Source organism: Solea senegalensis, linkage group LG5, assembly GCF_019176455.1.
Source record: "Solea senegalensis isolate Sse05_10M linkage group LG5, IFAPA_SoseM_1, whole genome shotgun sequence".
NCBI lineage: Eukaryota > Metazoa > Chordata > Actinopteri > Pleuronectiformes > Soleidae > Solea > Solea senegalensis.
The window spans coordinates 27,076,109-27,096,620 of record NC_058025.1 but is presented as its reverse complement, the minus strand read 5'-3'; the positions used below and the strand labels follow the sequence as shown (position 1 = coordinate 27,096,620).

The 20,512-nt window shown below is 41.6% G+C and overlaps 2 protein-coding genes across 2 annotated transcripts; one reads left to right on the top strand and one right to left on the bottom strand.

Moving 5' to 3' along the window:
* The first annotated feature begins 235 nt into the window (after positions 1-235).
* golph3a (golgi phosphoprotein 3a) lies at positions 236-8,163 on the top strand. The gene is made up of 4 exons (XM_044026485.1): positions 236-690; positions 3,330-3,461; positions 3,826-3,940; positions 4,494-8,163. Exons 1-4 carry the CDS (start codon positions 481-483, stop codon positions 4,916-4,918), a joined length of 882 nt encoding a protein of 293 aa, XP_043882420.1. The 5' UTR covers positions 236-480; the 3' UTR covers positions 4,919-8,163.
* Positions 8,164-8,406: 243 nt separating this feature from the next.
* Positions 8,407-12,431, bottom strand: si:dkey-3h3.3 (uncharacterized protein LOC100144568 homolog). Its single transcript, XM_044026484.1, has 4 exons — positions 12,400-12,431; positions 10,196-11,128; positions 9,487-9,704; positions 8,407-8,705 (listed from the first exon to the last, which is right to left on the bottom strand). The coding sequence occupies exons 1-4, from the start codon at positions 12,403-12,405 to the stop codon at positions 8,636-8,638; spliced, it is 1,227 nt and encodes a 408-aa protein (XP_043882419.1). The 5' UTR covers positions 12,406-12,431; the 3' UTR covers positions 8,407-8,635.
* Between the last annotated feature and the right edge of the window lie 8,081 nt (positions 12,432-20,512).

The following is a 20,512-nucleotide window of genomic DNA, read 5'->3' as shown; positions in this document are numbered from 1 at the left end:
ATGTTGCAGCCTTTGAGATTCTTTTTTAAAAAACCAAAACATTACACTTTCAGGTTATTACGCAGTAATGTTATGTTGAGCTGAATGCTCGTGTGTGTATGTGTATTACTGTGACACAAATGTACAAATAGGATGAACTATGGTAATATTGTATAATTATAGATGAAAAGAGCTGGTTGGTGGTTGAGCGAGTTGTCAGTAGTCCAGGTTGTGTCGGCCTCTACCTGCTGGAGAAGTTCAGCAGCACCATCACTGCACGCACGGCGCCATATTACACGCACGTTACACGACTGCAGAGGAGCGGGGATCCACATGTCGTCATCGGTGCTCAGGCCGCAGTAGCCGCCGTGGACAACATTCGATGTAACCGCTCTATGTTTGACACCAAGTAACCCAATCGAACATCTCCGGCAGCGCCGTCCGGGGCGTCTCGTTTTCGTCGTCGTCGTCGTCGTCGTTCAGCTAACTCGCCGGGCAGACATGAGTTCCTTGACTCAGCGGAGCTCGGGCCTCGTACAGCGGCGGACCGAAGCCTCGCGCAACGCCGCCGACAAAGACCGTCCGTCCGCCGAGGAGGACCACGAGTCCCGCCGGGGCGACGAGCTGGAGGACGACGACACCGGGGACTCGAAAGAAACGCGTCTCACTCTGATGGAAGAAGTGCTGCTGTTAGGCCTGAAGGACCGAGAGGTAACTTTGGACACTTTGGCCGTAAACGTGAGGGACGTTTGTTTAGCTTTAGTCGACGGGATGTTGTTTTGCAAAGCTAACACTAGTGCTAACACCAGTGCTAACTCTAGTGCTAACGCTAGCTGTGTTTTCCTGGCTGACATAGCTGTGGTTAACATTAGCAGGACGGTTTGCTAGAATGCTAGCTTTGGCTAACATCAATGTGTGTTGTTTTTGTGTTGTTGTTGTGTTGTTGTTGTTGTGTTGTTGTTTGGAACAAAGCACAAGGTTAACAAGTGATTATTTTCAGTGAAGCGTCTGTCGTCTTGTGACTGGCGGAGTGTATCGTAGTAAATGAGTCGTTGACAAACACACAAACACACACACAAACACACACACAAACACACAAACGCTGTTTTCAGGTCGGAAGTGAAACAGATGAATTGACGATAAACGTGAGAAGCTTCTTATTGTACAGTGGGTCTGTCGCTGTGCTGTCATGTGACCCTATCACTGTTTAATGAGTAGAATACTGAGACACAGCATAAGAATATTAGCTGAAGTGGACAGTGCTCTTAAATAATCCCTGGACAGATCGATGGGAGATATAATTGTTGATCCCATTGGTGTTATTATTACTGTTATTATTCCGGACTCTATTATTATGTAGAGTCCTGAAATGTATAAATCATCAGTGACAGCCGTGGTGGAAATGATTGTTTTGTGTATTTCTATGTAGTTGTGTGGATTCTCTCTTTTTGAACTAACACTCATCATATAGTAGTTGATAAGGTTGTACATAACTTTTTTATTAAAAATGTAATTTTAACATAAAGCACATTGTAACCATCGCAGACATATTGTTATTATTTACAAAGGTTGAGACTACCTGTGTCTGTTATAATCTGTAATAAAGCCTTATTACAAGGACAGGGCTGCATCTGCTTAATCGACCTCTTACAGCATTTGTTAATGTCCACTTTTTTCATTAATTACACATGCACCAATGGTGTGTTCCATCTGTAGTTGAAAACTCAAAGCAAGCTTGCCTACCACTGTACAAACACGGTTTCTGTCATGATAACTGACATGATAATGATGTAGCTGGACGATAAATTGTCACAGAAATGATTGCGATAACAATAAAATATTGTCGCCCTGAGGCCATTTTCATCTAATACAATGATAATGGCATATTAATGCAGCTACACCTTTTACAAGATCAATAAACTTTTGTTTCTAAAGAATATTTAACCCTGGAACTGGAAGACATTTTAAATATAAATGATAAATAAACAACCAAAAACAATAAATAAAATCTGGGTTAGGGTTAACCGTTAACAATAATGACCTGGAATAAAAACCACACACAATCAAAACAATACATTAAATGGATGTAAACAAAATGGCGTGTTTAGTTGCTACTGTTTTATAACAAATGCGTCACACTGACTCGCGACAGGAGCGTTCACTCCTCGTGACGCTAAGGAAGCGGGAGGAGTCATCCACTCTCTTTGGTTGAGAGAGAGAGAGAATGACGAGGAAAACAAACAAGCACGTTAATGGAAAAATTATCGCGCTCATTTGATCTATCGTGGGATTAATTTATGTATTCGACAGGCCTAGCCGTTTAATACGATAAAATGATTGATAAAAAGATTTTAGTTATTTTATTGATTATTCTTCCTCATAGTAGAATAATAGTCTGTCATTAGTCTGTCATAGTAAATCATTTTTATTAAGTGGTTATGAATTAAAAAGTGACTGCAAGTTAACAATGAGTATGATGGTGCTGGGGTAATGCTAATGCAAAAGCTAAGTGGCACTAACACGCTTACATATCGGCACATAAACCTACTTGGTGGACATCAATGAGAGTGGCCGTGGTAACAGAGCAGCGTTGAGTGTTCACTGTAAATCTTTTGAAGCTGGATTCTGTTTGGGTAACTCTATGTAACTCCCTCTAACTCCCTCTGTGCTGCTTGACTACAGTCTTTGAGCTCCAAACATGAACACTGTCTCCTTCTCCCCACATATTTGTGTTGATATTAGGAAAATATTCCACCGTGGCAGAGATGTCTCTGACGAGTTAATGACTGGACTCCTGTGCTTAGTCTCAAACAACAGTCTGTTATACGGCAATCATAGATTTATGAATGACGCGATTGAACAATTAAAACCAAGTGGTTTAATAAGTCATGTTGATCAACATGTTAAGTGCAGTGAAGTAGAGAACAAGCACCGGTCAATACTCACTGTTTTATTATTATAGAGTAAGATATCTACACTTAATTGAGTGTTTACTTGCGTGTCTAATTTCTCCCCCTTCACCGTGTGAACGCCGGGGTAGGGGAGTCGCTCCGATGTCACCCATCACAGCAGCGTTTCTCCCGTCAGCTCCCTACTATAGTGTAAGGATACTGGTGAGGATGCACCATAGTGTCCTGTTGCTAGTGTGTTTTAAGACGAGCTCCACCTGTTTGTGAACATATCTTGCGGCCTCAGACAATCATCATAGAGGCGCGTCTCCGTGTAATCTCAAATGCTCAAAGGAACACATGCACACACACACACACACAACGTAATTCTCCTGCGTTTCCTGTAGTTAAACCGTTGTCAACTCTTGACAAACCTGTTATGTGTGTGTTTCTTTGATGTAGGGCTACACCTCGTTCTGGAACGATTGCATTTCATCAGGGTTGCGAGGGTGCATGCTGATAGAGCTGGCTCTGAGGGGACGCCTGCAGCTGGAGACATGTGGCATGAGGAGGAAAGGTCTGCTGGCCAGGAAGGTAGGACAACGAATGTTTTCTGCTTTTTCCACAAAATGATTCATACCAGAAAATGTTCACATTTCAGAAGCTGAACAATCGGAGAGCTTGTTTCTCAACCTGATAAATCGATCATCAAAATTTAGTACTCTATTAACAATAAATCAATAGATTTATCTCTCGAAATGTCTTTTTTTGTCCAGACACCAATGATATGCAGTTCCTGGTCAACAATGAAGAAGCTGAACTCACAGACCGTGTCACAAAAAAATCGTTGAATATAATTTTGGCGAGCGGTTAATAGTTGGAGCTGAATGTGAGTTAGGTCAATTATTATGACGGCGTCACTCTGTTTCAGCTGCTGTGCTGTCTGATCATTTCACAGGTCATCTGTAAGTCAGACGCTCCCACAGGTGACGTGCTCCTGGATGAAGCTCTGAAACACATCAAAGACACTCAGCCGCCGGAGAGCGTGCAGAGCTGGATCGAACTGCTCAGTGGTGAGTCTCCCTCTGCTCGTCTCTTACTCGGGAATAAAAACAGCTGCCTCGCGCTTCACGTTTCATCGTCACAGGTCGAGCAGAGTATTTTTTTATGTATTCACTACAAATGTGTGTTATACTCGCATGCACCAGATATGATGTCATCTCCACTGTGGGGAAAAGCCTTATGTGTGATGTGTGTTTATAAGCAGCTTTTTGTTTCTTCTGCAAGTGTCTCGGTTTAAGTGCAGTAGATCGTTTTATCTACGCTGTTTATTATCTTATTATTATTATTATTATAGTGTGTGTGTGTGTGTGTCAGTCTAGCCCCCACACCATATTACAGTATAATAGTATACTCATAGTATAGTATAGTGATTTGATCATTTCAATAGAGATAGTTGTAAATAAATAAATGTTGTTTATTGTGTTTATATGCTGCCCAGTGTACACCAAAATGATACAATTTACTGCTTTTTACAAAGACATCAAATGAATTTAGCCCATTGGTGAATGTAGATACGCATCATTGTGTTTCTAACCATCCCGTGTCGCATTGGCTCCTCTTCAGGAGAGACCTGGAACCCCCTGAAACTCCACTATCAGCTGCGGAACGTCCGCGAGCGTCTGGCCAAAAACCTGGTGGAGAAAGGCGTCCTCACAACTGAGAAGCAGAACTTCCTGCTGTTTGACATGACCACACACCCTCTGACCAACAACAACATCAAGCAGCGCCTCATCAAGAGGGTCCAGGAGGCCGTACTGGACAAGTGGGTGAATGACCCCCAACGAATGGACAAGCGGCTGCTTGCGCTCATCTTCTTAGCCCATTCCTCTGACGTGTTGGAAAATGCCTTTGCTCCGCTGCTCGACGACCAGTATGACCTGGCCATGAAGAGAGTGCGGCAGCTGCTGGAACTGGAGCCTGAGGGGGAGAGCATGAAGGCCAACGCCAATGAGCTGCTATGGGCCGTGGTGGCCGCCTTCACCAAATGAAGGTTCCACACACACGCACACACACACACGCACACACGCACACACAGGACAGAAAGCAGTCATGGCATTCAAGTGGCATTTTACGTTGGGATAGGAATCACGATACAGACCCCGACATGGTGACTTGACTTACAGTTCCCTCCTGCCTGGACTTTTGGAATGGGCTGCCCTCTTTTCTTGTCCCCCTCTCATCTTCATTTTATTTTCCTTCCCAGAGAAACTGTCCTCGTTGATCCTTCATGCCCCGCCCCCTCCTCCATGTGTCCTTCATGTCTTCACTTTTGCTAAAAGATGGAATGAAGCGGTTGGCGATGACGTGGGTGTAAACGGCTGAAATCGAGATGTTAATTCCGATCCTCATTGTTTTCTGTCGGGTTTGTCTTTGAAGTTCTGAGAGGTATCTCATGCACGGCAGCGTCACGACACACCTGATGCTACGACGACCAGCGCAGTGAACACACGGGCGAGGATATGCTGTGAGAACACCATGACTGTCTCACTTTGTATCAAGCAGTTGTCTTTTCTTTTTTACGTATCGTTGATGCCTCTTAAAGTGATAGCTCAGGTTTTATGAAGTGCTGTTGTACACTGTGGAGCACTGACTGTGCTGAGCACGCCACCATAGTGAAGAAGCAGCCCGACACACGGACACTACTGAACATGGCTGCCAGCAGGACATTGACCTCACCGTTGAACAGCCTGTTCACTTTGTTTTGCTCTGTCGGCGTCCACAGAGAGAACCAGACGTTTTGTTGTGCGCCCCCTGCTGCCTGTGACACGTCACAGCAGCTCCCACACAATAAACATGCTGATTTTTCTCTCTGGACTTTGGTATGACAGAGTGATTCAGTGGCGGACATATTGTCATGATGTCTCATAGACTACCTTGGACTACAACTGCCTTTTAAAACCCCTGAACTATCCCTTAAATCCATCCCATCCATTATTACTACGCCCTTCTGTGCGAGGACATAGTGGGACACTGTCGTGGTTCACGTGGCCCGTTTATTGGTTGATAGGTCACATGATCTACACGGTGTAAAGCAGGTGACGTGTGAACCGCTGAGCCACCGTGAACCCCTGACAGTTTGGTTGTATTTGTAATTGCTTAATGTTCTACAAACTCACAATAACAGAGATTTGGGAGAAAAAATGAGGTTAAAATCTTCAGTGAAAATCAAATCATGGTACACATTATGAACACTTTGTGGCTGATATAAATACAAGGTATCGTGAAGCCCTCGGGAGGCTAAAGGAATCTGTTGATTTTATTGTCAGAACATGAATTAGTTTGAGTCATAAAATGAAGATAAAAATGTTAATCATTTCTTCCTCAAATGTTTTATTTTCTTTACAAACCAAAGATATTTTCACACTCTTCAATATTAAAATTCTGATCAACGCTATTGTGATTCAAACGTTAAACACTTGAAGGACCTCAGTTGTTGAAATGTTTGAATTTAAAGGTGAATTCAAGGGTGACGGAAAGATCTGCTTTAAAACAGATTGTATTTGTGTCATAACGTCTAAAACTACATGAAATCTAGAAGAGTCTCAGTGTTAGTGTTAGTGCTGGGACGACATGGTTTTGTCCTGATTAGTTTGTATCTTTTTACTTAAAACCATTATTGAATGTTATGAATGAATGAGTCAGTAACCCTCGAGTTATTCTTGGTTTATTCCAACCATCTAAACTGAATGGGACGGGGAAACATAGCTGCTGTAATTAGCTGCTCATGCTAATAATAAAGCAAATACAATCAGGCTAAGTAGAAGAGAAAGTGTGTTTGTAGCCTAATGATGAAGAGTAATGAAAAAGTAAAAGACTGGGATCATGGTCTTCAGACTTGACTGAATGACTTATTTAGACATTCCAAATAAACAGTCAGTTCTTTGTTAATGGTTTAGTCCAAAATGGTTTCAACATCCAACACAAAAGCAGCTTCATTCACGACGAGCAGCAGCCTCGACCTGCACTCATGTTCTCCGTCACAATCGAAGACTTACGTCACCGCTCTGTGTGTGTGTGAGTGTGACCCACGGAACGTTGTTGCGTTTAACATGTAACTCTTATCCAGTCAGTGAGCGGTTACACTTCAAAGTGACACGGAGGAAACGTCATAGCTGAGCACACGTGCGTGTCTTACCGTGTCGTGTCGTGTCGTGCAGGTGGATCGATGACGATGACGATGAGCGGCCCTCGAACAAACAGCCGTGGAGTCAGTTTTCTGACGTCGTGTGAAAAAGTTTCGCTCGCTCCACTTTGAAAGCAACGTGCGCTTCCGCTTCTGCGTATGACGTCACTCACGGCGCGCGGCATAGAATTAAACTGAATAGATCGGCCCATTGTCACCGGTTCACGATCTAGAAAGTCAGTGGTCATCGTTGCCAACGGTGAAACATCACTGCATGATAATAATTAGAAAGCAAATACAAACATGGAAGTTGGAACCTGAACAACATTAAGGTTTTTAAAGAATAATCATGAAATGTACCTGCAGAAATACGCCTTTACTTCACGTATCTGTTGAGTAACATCAACAAATATGCTGCGCTGCATTCACATCAGGACTGAGGTCAGAGTTCACCACGCTCCACTTCATGCTTCACGTGCTATTTTTCTAAAAGATGTCACACCACTAATTCATCTTAAATGTCAAAGAGGAGTTTTAAGACACAGAAAAGTTACTTAGTTAAAAAATCAGCACATTGTTGTACAATATTTAATAGTTCAGAGGATGAAGATATGATATTTGACTTACTGCTGTCGCGTTTAGTCGTACTTTATTATGGAAGACGCTGTCGTTAATGTGATAAATCCACTGATGACTCACGAAAGCGAATCAGAAGAAAATGAGTGTATACTTATGTATTTATATCAGTCACAAATGCAAAAGGACATTTTGTATCCCAATTACAGTCAGCGTCATCTTTGTGCACTTTGTGCTTTAAAACCATCCAAAACGAAGCCTTTCATGTTTCTTTCTGCCTCAATTCACTTTATAAATTGTACTTTCATCCATGTTTCAACTGTTTTCTGTTTTAAATGTTTTGTTTTCACGCAGCTTCTGATGTGAAAGACACAGCTGATCACTGATTACCCTCTGATATTGTATGTAGCATAGGGCCGGGGGGGATTGGTAATGGGAGATTATACGTGTTCTATCTGAATAAAGGGACCTCTAATCTGTGTTCTGTCTTTGACCCTTGAAAATAAACCATGAGCTTGGAAGTGCCTAATCATACAACTGATTTAAATTCTTATTTGAAGCTACAACTTTGCTTTTGTTCCATGTGAGGGATTTCACATAGAGATTTCTGTGTGTGTGTGTGTGTGACACTTTCTCTGTTTCAAACGTTACTTATTCACCAGCTTTTTTTGACATCGCCAGCGACAGCAGCTGTTTATTCATCACAAACACGTTTAGTGATTCCATCACTTGTCTTCTTTGCTTCTACTGATTATAAAAAACATGGTTCCAATAATATTAAGTGTAGAAAAGTCCTTTATAGAAACAAACTGACCATTAATAAATAGAACTGTGGTTTAATAAAATACTTTTAACCTCTATGTTGTGTTTACAAGTCAACCAGACTATATGATAAATCATATTGATTACAACACTACTACCTTAATACAAACAAAAGCTATAGTTGGTGATTTACGGTGTAGTTATGAATGTCCTTCATCACACTGACACAAATGTGTTCAGTGACTCATTCAATTCCTTTGGCTCTCAGTTCATCTGCCACTCGACTCAGGTAGTCGGGGTCCGGGTAACCGTAGCTGCAACACAATCACAAACATGAGGTTATACCACTTTATATGGACCATGCTGAACACTGAGTCAGGGTCACGTCAAATGAAAACTATCATCCACTGCTCGGGTTTTTCTCCCACATTTATATCAAATCTGATGATTGTCTTGAAATGAAATGAATGTTCAAGAGGCCAAATAGATGCTGACCTCTGACCTTTCAAACTAAAACAACAATGTCAGTATTGGTGAATTTGACCCAGCCTTTTTAAAGGGTTTGCCCTTGACCCGTCCTGCGGTTTGAACCAGCAACCCTCCGCTTACAAGCCCAATTCCTTCCCTCTTGACACCCTGCATGTGTCGTGCTCCAACAGTTTGAAGTTTTAACGTTAGAAACACATTTGAAAACATCTGCACCGTTAAAGTGTAGCAGAAAAGCGAGGCTTCAGTTTAATGATTACACTTCAGCCGAGGTCCAGAACGTCACAGCTGGTTCGGGTCAAACCAACGACGCTTGTGTGACCAGAGAAGAGCCTCACACCAGCAGAGAAGAGAAGAGCCTCACAGCAGCAGAGAAGAGAAGAGCCTCACAGCAGAGCAGAAGAGAAGAGTCTCACAGCAGAGAAGAGAAGAGAAGAGCCTCACAGCAGCAGAGAAGAGAAGAGCCTCACACCAGCAGAGAAGAGAAGAGCCTCACAGCAGCAGAGAAGAGAAGAGCCTCACAGCAGCAGCTCTGTGCACTCAAACCAAACAGGATTTGAACATGTGCTGCTCTGTGTGTCATGCACATGAACAACATCAAGTCCTTACCGGGTTGGTCCTCCACACGTTGAGGTTTTGTGGTGGATGTCGTTCCATGTGAGCGCGTTGTTCCTGCCGCTGGTGGTGGAGCGACCCACGGTGAAGATGAGTCTCTGATCAAAGGCTCGTTTCAACAGCGTCAGAATCCTCCGGCCCTCCGACGAGTCGGGGAGATACGCCGTGCGCGTCACGCCGTCGTACGGCTGACCACAGTTGGGATGCTCCGCCTGCAGAAGGACGACATTGTCACCTTAGATGACATCACCATGGCTTCCAGTTCCACTGTGAGGAACCTTGGAGTTACTTTTGACCAGGAAATGTCTTTTGATTCACAAACTCATTTCCAGAACAGCCTTCACACGCACATTCACTCTCTCACAATCAGGATATGATTATGACTTTTTATATGTCATTAACCTTGTCTCTTTCTCTCCCTAGTTTATGTCCTTCCTTCCTTCCCTCTCTCTCTGTGTATTCTCATCATGCAGGTTGCAGGATCCAGATCCAGTTTTTTTGAACTGAAATTGAATTATAAAAATAATAATAATAACTTAAGTTAGACGTCCGAGTTCAGGGAGCTCAGCTGTTGAAGGAATGACCCCTGACCTTGGAAATTCCGAGTTCCAACTACAAATGGATCGCACCATTAACCCTGAGGGACCAAACTCACTGCTGCGCCACTTCGCAGGTGAAATGAAACAGTCCAGCGCTCTCTTACCGTTTGGATCCCAGCCGGAATGCGATACTGGATAATGATGGTTCCATATTTGTCGTATCCAGGCAACGATGACGATGAGATTGTGGTGTGAGTCATTCTTCCTCCCTCAGGCTGCGTCCCAGTCAAAGTGCCGTACACTCGTCCACAGGTGGGACACACAGGCTTGTAGTGGAACGCTCTTTGAAGACAGTCTCTGCAGAAGCAGTGTTTGCACGGCAGAGTCTCTTTCTCGCCTCTTTTGATCGTTTCCATGCAGATGGGACACGACTCGTCTTCAGGACCTTCTCTCGCTGCCCTCCTGCTCGGCTCTGGTGTTTCGTGTGTTGAGAGAATCTCTTGTAATCTAGCGACGTACACAAAAGGTCCGATCACAGTGACTTCATGTTTGTGGCTGGGTTTAAAGAGCAGCTGTGGAAACGTCCTCTGCAGCTCCTGCAGCTCACGTTCACTCACACAGAGCGTCGCGAGCTGCAGGTCGGCTGCAGTTCTCTGGTACAGCGTGATGAACCTCTGTCTGACGTGGTCAGCGTGGGCGGGGCTGGTCGTGGAGAAGGGGCGTGGTCTTATGGTCACCTGCACTGTGCTGTGCGGGTGACTGCGTTGCTGTGGCTGTGCTTCTATAATAAATCTGTCTCCTGTGATTCTGTCCAGCTCTCCTGCACGTCTCTGCTGAATGTATTCCATGACAAACGCGGGCGCGTCCACACGTCTGACCGGCGCTGACGCGCGTCTGTCACACTGACGTGTGTCAGGCGTGAAGTGACGCTCCACCGCTAACAGATCCTCCGACAGTTGGTCCAGTACTTTGAAGTCTCCTCTCACGCTGTAGCAGAAACCTTCTTTCTTGGAAGGGTAATGCTGAAGAATCCTCTTAAGTTTGACAGAGTCTCTGTAATCAGCTTCATTGATGGTGGCAACCAGGTTTTTTATACACTGAAACAACAAAACAACAACAAATGTAATAATACTATTACTATACACACACACACACATATATATATACACATACACATATATATACATATATATGTGTGTATATATGTATGTGTATATGTATATATATACATATATATAAAAAGCTAAAGCTTGTTCTTCTCTGAGGGTCACATGAGGAGCTGGAACTAACCCCAGATGATCGATAACTGTCTTTTTTAAATGCTTCTGATCGCCATCTTCTTCTCATCCCTCTCTGTAAATGTGATGTAATCACATCACATGACCTGCTGATGTGAGGGTTTCTTCCCTGTGCAGGGTTAAGGGTTTTTGATGTGAGGGTTTCTTCCCTGTGCAGGGTTAAGGGTTTTTGAAGTGAGAGTCTAAGGACAGACGCTGTACACTGTGACCTGACGTCACTGAGTATGTTTGAGTCACAGCAGCTGCAGTCTCACGGACACAGGTCATGTGACCCAATGCCCGAATCCGTTTCATTACATTACATTACATGTCATTTAGCAGACGCTTTTATCCAAAGCGACTTACAAAAGTGCATTTAAACATTTGGGTACATATAAGAGCTAGAAGTAAGTAAGAGCTTCAAGTAGAACAAACTATGAAGTGCTAGTCATAAGTGCGATGTACAAGTATTTTTTTTTTTTATTTTTTTTTTTGTCGTCTTAGTCGAGGTAGAGTCGGAAGAAATGTGTTTTTAGTCGGCGTCGGAAGATGTGGAGGCTTTCTGCTGTCCGGATGTCGATGGGGAGCTCGTTCCACCATTTGGGAGCGAGGACAGTGAACAGTCTCGAGTTCTGTGAACGCCTCTGCGATCCTCTCAGTGAGGGGGCAGCGAGCCGGAGTGAGCGGGCTGGGGTGTAGGTTTTGATCATGTCCTGGATGTAGGGTGGACCGGATCTGTTTCTAGTGTACAGTCACTTTTGAGCGCGACACACACGCTCGTGGACACACACACACACACACACACACAGCGTACGTAGTGACACGTTTGAACTGTAAATGTTATCACTCAGTCGACTATTTGTTATTTATGAGGTTAAGAGTCGAACAATCGAGTAAACGACAACACGGACCTGTTTACCTGACTTTAAGAGCGGGTGCACGTGACTCTGGTGGACTCTGTTAAACGCTCTCGAACTGTTAGTACATACATAACTATGAGTACATGTACAACTGTTAGTATATGTATATATATATATATATATATATAAAACTACGAGTACATGTAAGTGTGTAACAAGTGTGTACAGTACCTCCATGCTGCCAGGTCTCACTCTCCTCTGACGCCGCTCTTAGGTCAAAATCAGTCAAAAAGTCATAGTATAGTATGTGGGTCAAAATCAGTCAAAAAGTCATAACATAGTATGTCGTCCAAAATCAGTCAAAATAGTCATACTATAGTATGACGCCCAAAATCAGTCAAAAAAGTCATAGTATAGTATGTCGTCCAAAATGTGACAAAAAAGTCATAGTATAGTATGTCGTCCAAAATGTGACAAAAAAGTCATAGTATAGTATGAGATAAAAAATATTTATACCTGCGGGGAAGAGAGCCTGCAGTAAACCAAAAATAAAACCAGAGAACAAGAGTTTATTAAAGATAATTCAAATAATTAAAAATGTCCATATAATATATAATTAATGTACAGGTATTATTTAGAGGCTCTCCAATCCAATATTTAATTTACTGTTCCATTTCCATTTCCATTTTCGTTCCCAGAAATTGAATATGACTACCACAGCCAGGAATCAGTTCTGCAACCATTCAGTTGAGAGACAACTCACTCTACCACACAAGGTAGGATAGAACATAAGGACCAGTCAAAACGTCCTCACATTCACAGTATGTCCTCGTCTCCTGTGGAAGACAGATACATATTGAAACAGAAACATCCATTCATGTGTGCAGAACATGTTGATCTGGCTGTGGATCCTCTTTCCTCTGTGTAAACCTGGACTTGTGATAGTCTGATGCTCTGGTGTCGGTGTTTTGTGACTTGGCCGTGGCTTCCTCCTCCTCCTCCTCCTCCTCCTCCTCCTGCTGCTGCTGCTGATGAAGCTTTCAGATGAGCTGAAGCGAGAAAACTAATAAACAGAGTAATTACCGAGTGTCCTGCGTTATCGGTGAAGCTGCAATTTGTGATCATTATGTTTATTCATCAGCAAATTGCTTACCCCAGGAGATGGAGTTGCCTTTCTGTGTGTGACCAACAGGGGGCAGTAGCACCCCACACCTAAGAAAGACGTGTGTCCCATGAAGCCTGTGTACTGACGGAGGTGAGGGAATAGAGATGGTTGCTACATGTTTATCATCTAATGTATCCGAGTATGTTTGAGTGGATTTCAAACATTTCCCTTAGAGGCATCTCTCGCTGTTGATTGTTCTCTTCCATGTAGAGTAAGGATGAGATGACTCCTCCCCCGCAGCAGCACACACACACACACACACACACAAATCAGAATGTTTCTTTCACTGAAAAATACATGTGTCCATCCATTCTGTCGATGTATAAAATTATGAAGTAATTGTATGTGCATATATAACCATTTATATGTACTATGTAATAATGTATGTACAATATACACACACACACATCAATTTATGTATACACACCTGTAACCATTTATATATATATAGTGTATGTAACCACATATACAGACATACTGTATGTTACAATTTATATATACACATGTGTAACACTTTATTTACATATAAACACACATACATGTATCAGTTTATGCATACACATATATACTGTCTGTATGTAACAATGCATGCACACATAATATCTGCGACAATTTATTTATAGATGAAAATAATTTATATACAGTTGATGTTGTGCCTATAGTATGTAACAGTTTATGTACAGTATACACCATATACTGTAGTAATTGATGAAGTATGCAGACACATGTGTATCATCTTATGTATACATGCATATAATGGATGTAAAAATGCATATATACAAACAACACAACTTATGTGTACTGTACACATGTGTAACAATGAACATATACTTGTATCAGTTTATATACACACACAACAATTCACGTATACACTTAACTGTTAATGTATACACATATATTATGCTACAATGTATGTACAGTTTGCACTCATATGTATCAATTTACATATACATTTGTATCAGTTGAAGTTTACACTAAAGTAACATTAATGCACATCTTGCATGTCATAATCCAAGAATCACACACACACACACACATATACACATATTCTGTATGTATATGAAACTATTCATTTATATGAATTCCCATATAAAACAACAATGACCACAGAAAATACTGTTCCTTGGACTGTAAAGTGTAAAAAGAGGGAAAGTGAACGGCGGTGAAGCTTCTCTTGTGTCTTCCATCACATCTCCGCACTGACTGTTTCACTAATGGCATCAATCAACAGTGAACTCCTTGGACTACACTACTTTACTAAAAGCTTCAACTAAATCACAGGTAAACACAGGTAAAGGTCAACAGTGATGTAGTGAATGCCACTGTGAAGACACAAATCACGGTTCTACGGTGCAGTGCCATAGATGAAATGATAAAGTCTTAAAGCGCCTCATGTACTGATGTGGGCTAACAAAGGCAAATTCATGAATGTACCCTTTTAAAACAAATAAAGAAACACAAATGAGTGTATATGAAATAAAAAAGAATTATAAAATGTTCTGCTACAACTTTCAGTGGTGGAGAAACTTCCCACGTTTTCTGTCTCAAATCTACATTTTTAGTAGTTTAATCAGAATATTTTTTAATAAGTAATAGTGAATTTGACCTCTACATTTAACCCATCGTCGTCCAGTAGTGAACACACATGCATTTGACCTGACGCGGGAAACTTCCTGTTAGAAGAGCATTTCCTTTCCTCTTGGCCATTGGCTGCCCAATATTAAGTCTCTAAATGTTACAATTGTCATTTACATGTTTGTTAAGTCGTGACAAACATTTATTAGAAAATGAGTCATGAAAATCCTCAACATATAATTATAGGTTTCCTTAAAAAAGAAGAAGAAGAAAAGAAAAATGTGTGTTGATGATGTTTGAATTAGCAAAGACGGCTCAGAGTGAGTCAGCCTCCAACTCAGAGGGTTGTGAGTTCGATTCCCGGCTCCTAAATAAATAGAGAAATACCATTTTAACAATGCAAATGCCTCACCTACTGTACATACTGTCACATTTATACTGAATATAGTATTTACATACATATTATATATACTTCATTTGATTTATTTCTATTGTACATAAGTCTTATTAGTTTGTGATGCTACACTGTGTCAGTTTCCCCTCAAAGGCATCGATACATGAAGATACATTAAAACTGTAAATTGTATCATTTGTGTCAATATATCAGCAAAACAAGACATAAATATCAACTCTGACGTATGAATTATGGACGCTGTCTCCAAGTACAGTAACATCACTGTCACCAACGTTAAAATACAGTTATGTAAAAAAAAGTCACAGGAGGCAGATTTATTCCCAATCACATCATTTGCTCTCTCATCATCATCATCCTCTTCATCACATATGTTTGTAGTGAAATTACATTAATTCCTAAATGTATTTTATTACTTTAAATGTAAATGGATCATAGCCTACGCACACACTAATGTTAGTTTAAAATAGTAGCCTGTTGTAAAGCAAAGGTCAAAATGAAATTACTGGACAACAATCATCAAGAAGCTTTTGAATGTTTTTCATCATATTCAGGCAAAGCAGCTCCAGAGGTATAAAGCAAAAATCAAAAAATCAAAGCATGCATATGCATGTGCGCTCCATTCAGCGTGTGAATAATTGTGCAGTAGCCAGTGTCTTAAGATTAAATTGAAATGACAAGTTAGTCGGGGGATTGTGAAACCCTGTCTGAATATGACAGGAGTGAATTTTCCAGCTGGCTGCACGTGATTATTGATTTGACCAGCAGACACTTCCAGCACCGTGCTGATTATAGAAGTGGAGCCTGTGCTAAATGTTGCATGCTGACCAGTCACAATATTCATTTTGACCACATGGATGCTTTTGCCTATGTAGAGTATTCCATTCATATTTTATTAGTATTATTTTTATTATTATTATTATTTTACAGTCATTATTCACAAGCCAGTCTATCTAATTTTCTCTTTGGTTCAGCATGAAATATTTTTACAGTCCCAGGAGGATTTGAGACGAGTGATTGCTGTGACCTTTCACCTTTTCCTTTCCTGTTAGTGCCACCGTGAATCAGACCTTCCCCTTTATCAGTTCATCTGTATTAAAATAAAGAGAGCACAACATTTACTCTGGATATTCATTGTTCCATGTAAATGCATTCTGATGATGTGCTGGGGACAGACACACACACACACACACACACACACATCATCAGAAAACTGACAGCAATCAGTGTCATGTGACTTCTATGAACCTCCATCATGGCAGCCGAGTTCTGGATTCAACTGTCGGAGTTTAAACAATAAACAATAATGAATGAATATCACTCTGGGTCTTAATTCATCATAAAAATGTATGAATGAATGAATGAATGAATCCTCATTTTCCAAAGACCCTCTGCATGTACTACATATTATTATGGGACTATTCTGCATCCTCATTCCTTATTCCTTCAAACACATACAGTGAATCAGCAGCAGGATCATCAGTCTGTGAGGTCTGGTGTGGCTCTGATTATTACAGATATAATCTATGCAGTGGATGCTGCTCAAAGACACACGGGGCCTGTCTGTCTCTCTGTCTGTCTGTCTGTCAGGCTGTTCACGCAGCTAACAGGCAGTGATTAATCACAGCAGAAATCTGCCCGTCACAACTGGGGCCGCGGTGGTTCAGGACGCTGTCGGCCGCTGGTCTTTGTGCAGGATCGACTTCACAGTGATGGCAGCGCTCCCAGTGCACTGATGCCCACAGGCGACGTCTCTGCTCTGTCTCCATCCCATAAATTCAGGCTCTGCTCACACTGACAGGTCGTTATTAATCCACTGTGGATGACATCAAGACTTACAAGTGGGTAAAGCAGGGATCACACACACACGCACACACACACACACGCACGCACACACACACACACACACACACACACACACACACACACGACAGTTTTTGAAGTGGTGACAACAGTTAAGTGGTTATTGACAGGAGAGAGGCTGATGTTCATTCAGAATGTTCATAATAACAACAACAACAACAAAGAAAAGAAAACATAAAAACAGGTGGTGTAGTGGCTGACACTGTTGGCTCACAGCAGGAAGGTTGATGTGTGGCGTTGTGTGATGCATGTTCTCCCCGTGTGTGCGTTACCTGAACACAGAATGATTGTTGGTCTCTGTGATGCACTGACGACCTGCTCCGTGCTCCAGCTGCACCACCACTGTCATGTGGATGATAAAGCAGCGGAACGTGAAATAAAATACTTACGACGAAGAGAAGAAGAAAGTTGTAACGCTACCTTACAGGAGCACCAGAAGAAGAAGAAGACGAGTCTGATAGAAACGTTCACAAAACACACAGAACAAACAGAAGCTGAAGTTTAACAAAGAACAAGAAGGAGAAACACAAAGAACATATATATATATATATATATACATATATATATATATTCATTTCCTGCTTCAGCTTTGACGTTTAGTTATTGTTACATCCACTTTTCCTGTTTCCTGTTAGAATTGATTTACGTTGGATTCTCCACTTTAATTTCCAGATGAAGCTTTATTAAATTAAATTAAATTAAATTAAACAGTTAATCTGACATAAAACAAACTTATCTCTCTCTTAAGGCTGAGGTTGATTTTTTTTTAACAATTCAAACAAACTGTTCGATTTTTCCATGTTCTTAAATGTGAATATTTTCTGGTTTCTTTGCTCCATATAATAAATAAATGATTAAAACCGCATCATTTTGGTTTGTGGACATTTTCAGGTTTGGGAAACAACTAACTCATCGCTTAATTGTCAAAATAAGTGACTGATTAATTGATTATGAAAAGAATTGTTGATGATCACACACATGAATATGCTATATAATATACATTAACAATGTGGACTTAATCCTGTAGTGAGTGGAACCATGAAAGCAGATAAGTCAGTATCACTGTGTGACCCTGATGGAGGGTCTGTCATCTGGACACTCACTCTATGTGTGTGTGTGTGTGTGTGCGTGTGTGTGTGCAGAATCTTGTTCCACAAGCAGCTGTTCAACTATCACCTCTCTTGTCCCCACCCGCCTTGCAGCCTGCTGCTCCTCAGGTTGAGAGGTTGCTCTGTGCTGCTGCTGCTGCTGCTGCTAAATGGCAGAGCGGCGGCTGCTGCTGCTGCTGCTGCTGCTGCTGCTGCTGCTGCTGCTGCTGCTGCTGCTGCTGCTGCTGCTGCTGCTGCTGCTAAATGGCAGAGCGGCTGGTGGATTAGCAGCCTTAGACGAGCAGAGAAAGTGTGTGTGTGATATATTTATCCCCCGGCTCATAGCAAGCCGCAAGGAAAGCTCCTCAAAACTAACCCCAATCCTTGGCAGCTCAGCGTGAGCTCCTGTTAAGACATGAGGAATTCTGTTAGAGTGAAAAACACACTGTCAGTTTTTCTACGTCCCCCAACACATTAACATACACACCAGCGACAATAATTCATGTTTTTTTTCTAGCATCGTTCAGCGCGACAACGTAAAACCAGCACCGTGTGATTATCAGTGAGAACAAAGTTACTCATTTGAGTGAATATTGTGACTGTGTTGAATATAATCAGCTGCAATGAAAAATGATTTTATTTATTATGATAATAAAACCACGTTATTATACTAATAATAATTATCCTAATTAAATAAATCATTTTAAAACATGAATTTTTGTTTTCAGAGCAGATTCTCATTTCTCTTTATTTCTCTTTAATATCCAAATGCTTTCTTATGTACAACCTGCAGAGTCCAGTTTCTCAGTCCATCTCCTGTACATGTCAAGATAATAAAATAAATGACATGATTCTTATTCCAGCTTAGCCCTAACCCTGCTGATGTCATCACATTTTGTATTATTACAATTGTTTTAATTACGAGGAATTTCTTTGAACCAGTATGCGCACAGAATGCTGTCTTTCACTTCTATGGAGCACATTTCTACGTCTCTAATAGCAGGGAGGGAGAGTGTGGGGAGGGAGGGACATGCTGAGGTGTAGTGGTGGAGAGGGGACTCCTGTGTGACAGTAGATCAGTGTAATTCCTCCCCAGATGCAGGCCAGATTGAGCTAGAAGGATAAAGATGTTACCTAAGAGCACCAGGCCAACAACAAATGGCTGTGTGTGTGTGTGTGCGTGTGTGTGTGTGTGTGTGTGTGTGTGTGTGTGTGTGTGTGTGTGCGTGTGAGAGAGAGAGAGAGAGAGATAGAGAGACATTTGGTCCCACTGTGTGCCACTTTAACGGCCTCCTGCTTTTACATTTTACATTTTTACATTCAGCAACATTCAGAAGAACACTTTTTAAGAAGCAGACACAGTTCACCAGTAAACAACTTAAATGGACATTTAAAGGTCTATGTAAATGTCCTAATCAGTGACACTGCAGACTCCTCCCCCTCTCTACTGTGGCTGTCATTCTGTTTTGTTTGTTTGGTCATTTTCTGCTTCACCATGTAAAATACTCACAGTTGTTGTAGTTTTCTCTGCAGAAACACGGCAGAGCGTTTCCACACTGGAATGTTTTGGGTTTAAAAATGATCTTTTCCATGAACACGTCAGTTTGATCTCTCCAAAGTAAGAGTAGCCATGTCGAGTGTTATTAAAATGCTTATGCTTTGTTTCCATTGGTGCTCACTGTATGGAAACATCACATTGAACGTGAACCACTGTGACTGAGGACAGATGGATATCGCTGTGACGGGAGGGAAAGAGCAGAGTCACCTGCACAATCAAAGAAACATGAGTTTGCTGATTGGTCCAGGCTGCAGAAGACCAACATGAATATGAAGATATTACAAACATGTGTGTCCAGACGTGGCAGCTGCTTCTAAAGGAGCATAATCTTCTCAAAGCACTCACTCTTATTTGGTTAAAGGTGATGTACCTGTGCTTGATATGTATCTGATTTCAAACTGAAGACATAGAACTCGTGGAGCAGCTCATTTCAAAAAGCTTTTCCCCTAAAAAAACCCGGCACAATGCAAATGAAAAAGAAAACCTCAAAACTCATAATAAAAAAAATCAAATCCAGAGAGAAGCGAGATCAAATAAGACAACATCTCCACAGAGCGTATCTGGCATCTGCTGGGAGGCTTGATGCTCGCCGGGAGTGAAAGGAGATTATGTTAAAGCCTAAATGAGGCTTTTCCATTTTTTTTTTTTTTTTTTTTGTTAAATCCTGCAGGCATAATCTAATC

Excerpts from the sequence above, each read along its gene's own strand:
- golph3a (XM_044026485.1), top strand. The coding sequence starts at position 481 with ATGAGTTCCTTGACTCAGCGGAGCTCGGGCCTCGTACAGCGGCGGACC. Across the intron at positions 691-3,329 it reads TAGGCCTGAAGGACCGAGAG|GGCTACACCTCGTTCTGGAA; the intron begins GTAACTTTGGAC and ends TCTTTGATGTAG. Across the intron at positions 3,462-3,825 it reads AAGGTCTGCTGGCCAGGAAG|GTCATCTGTAAGTCAGACGC; the intron begins GTAGGACAACGA and ends ATCATTTCACAG.
- si:dkey-3h3.3 (XM_044026484.1), bottom strand. Across the intron at positions 9,705-10,195 it reads TTCCGGCTGGGATCCAAACG|GCGGAGCATCCCAACTGTGG; the intron begins GTAAGAGAGCGC and ends GTCCTTCTGCAG. Across the intron at positions 8,706-9,486 it reads ACGTGTGGAGGACCAACCCG|CTACGGTTACCCGGACCCCG; the intron begins GTAAGGACTTGA and ends ATTGTGTTGCAG.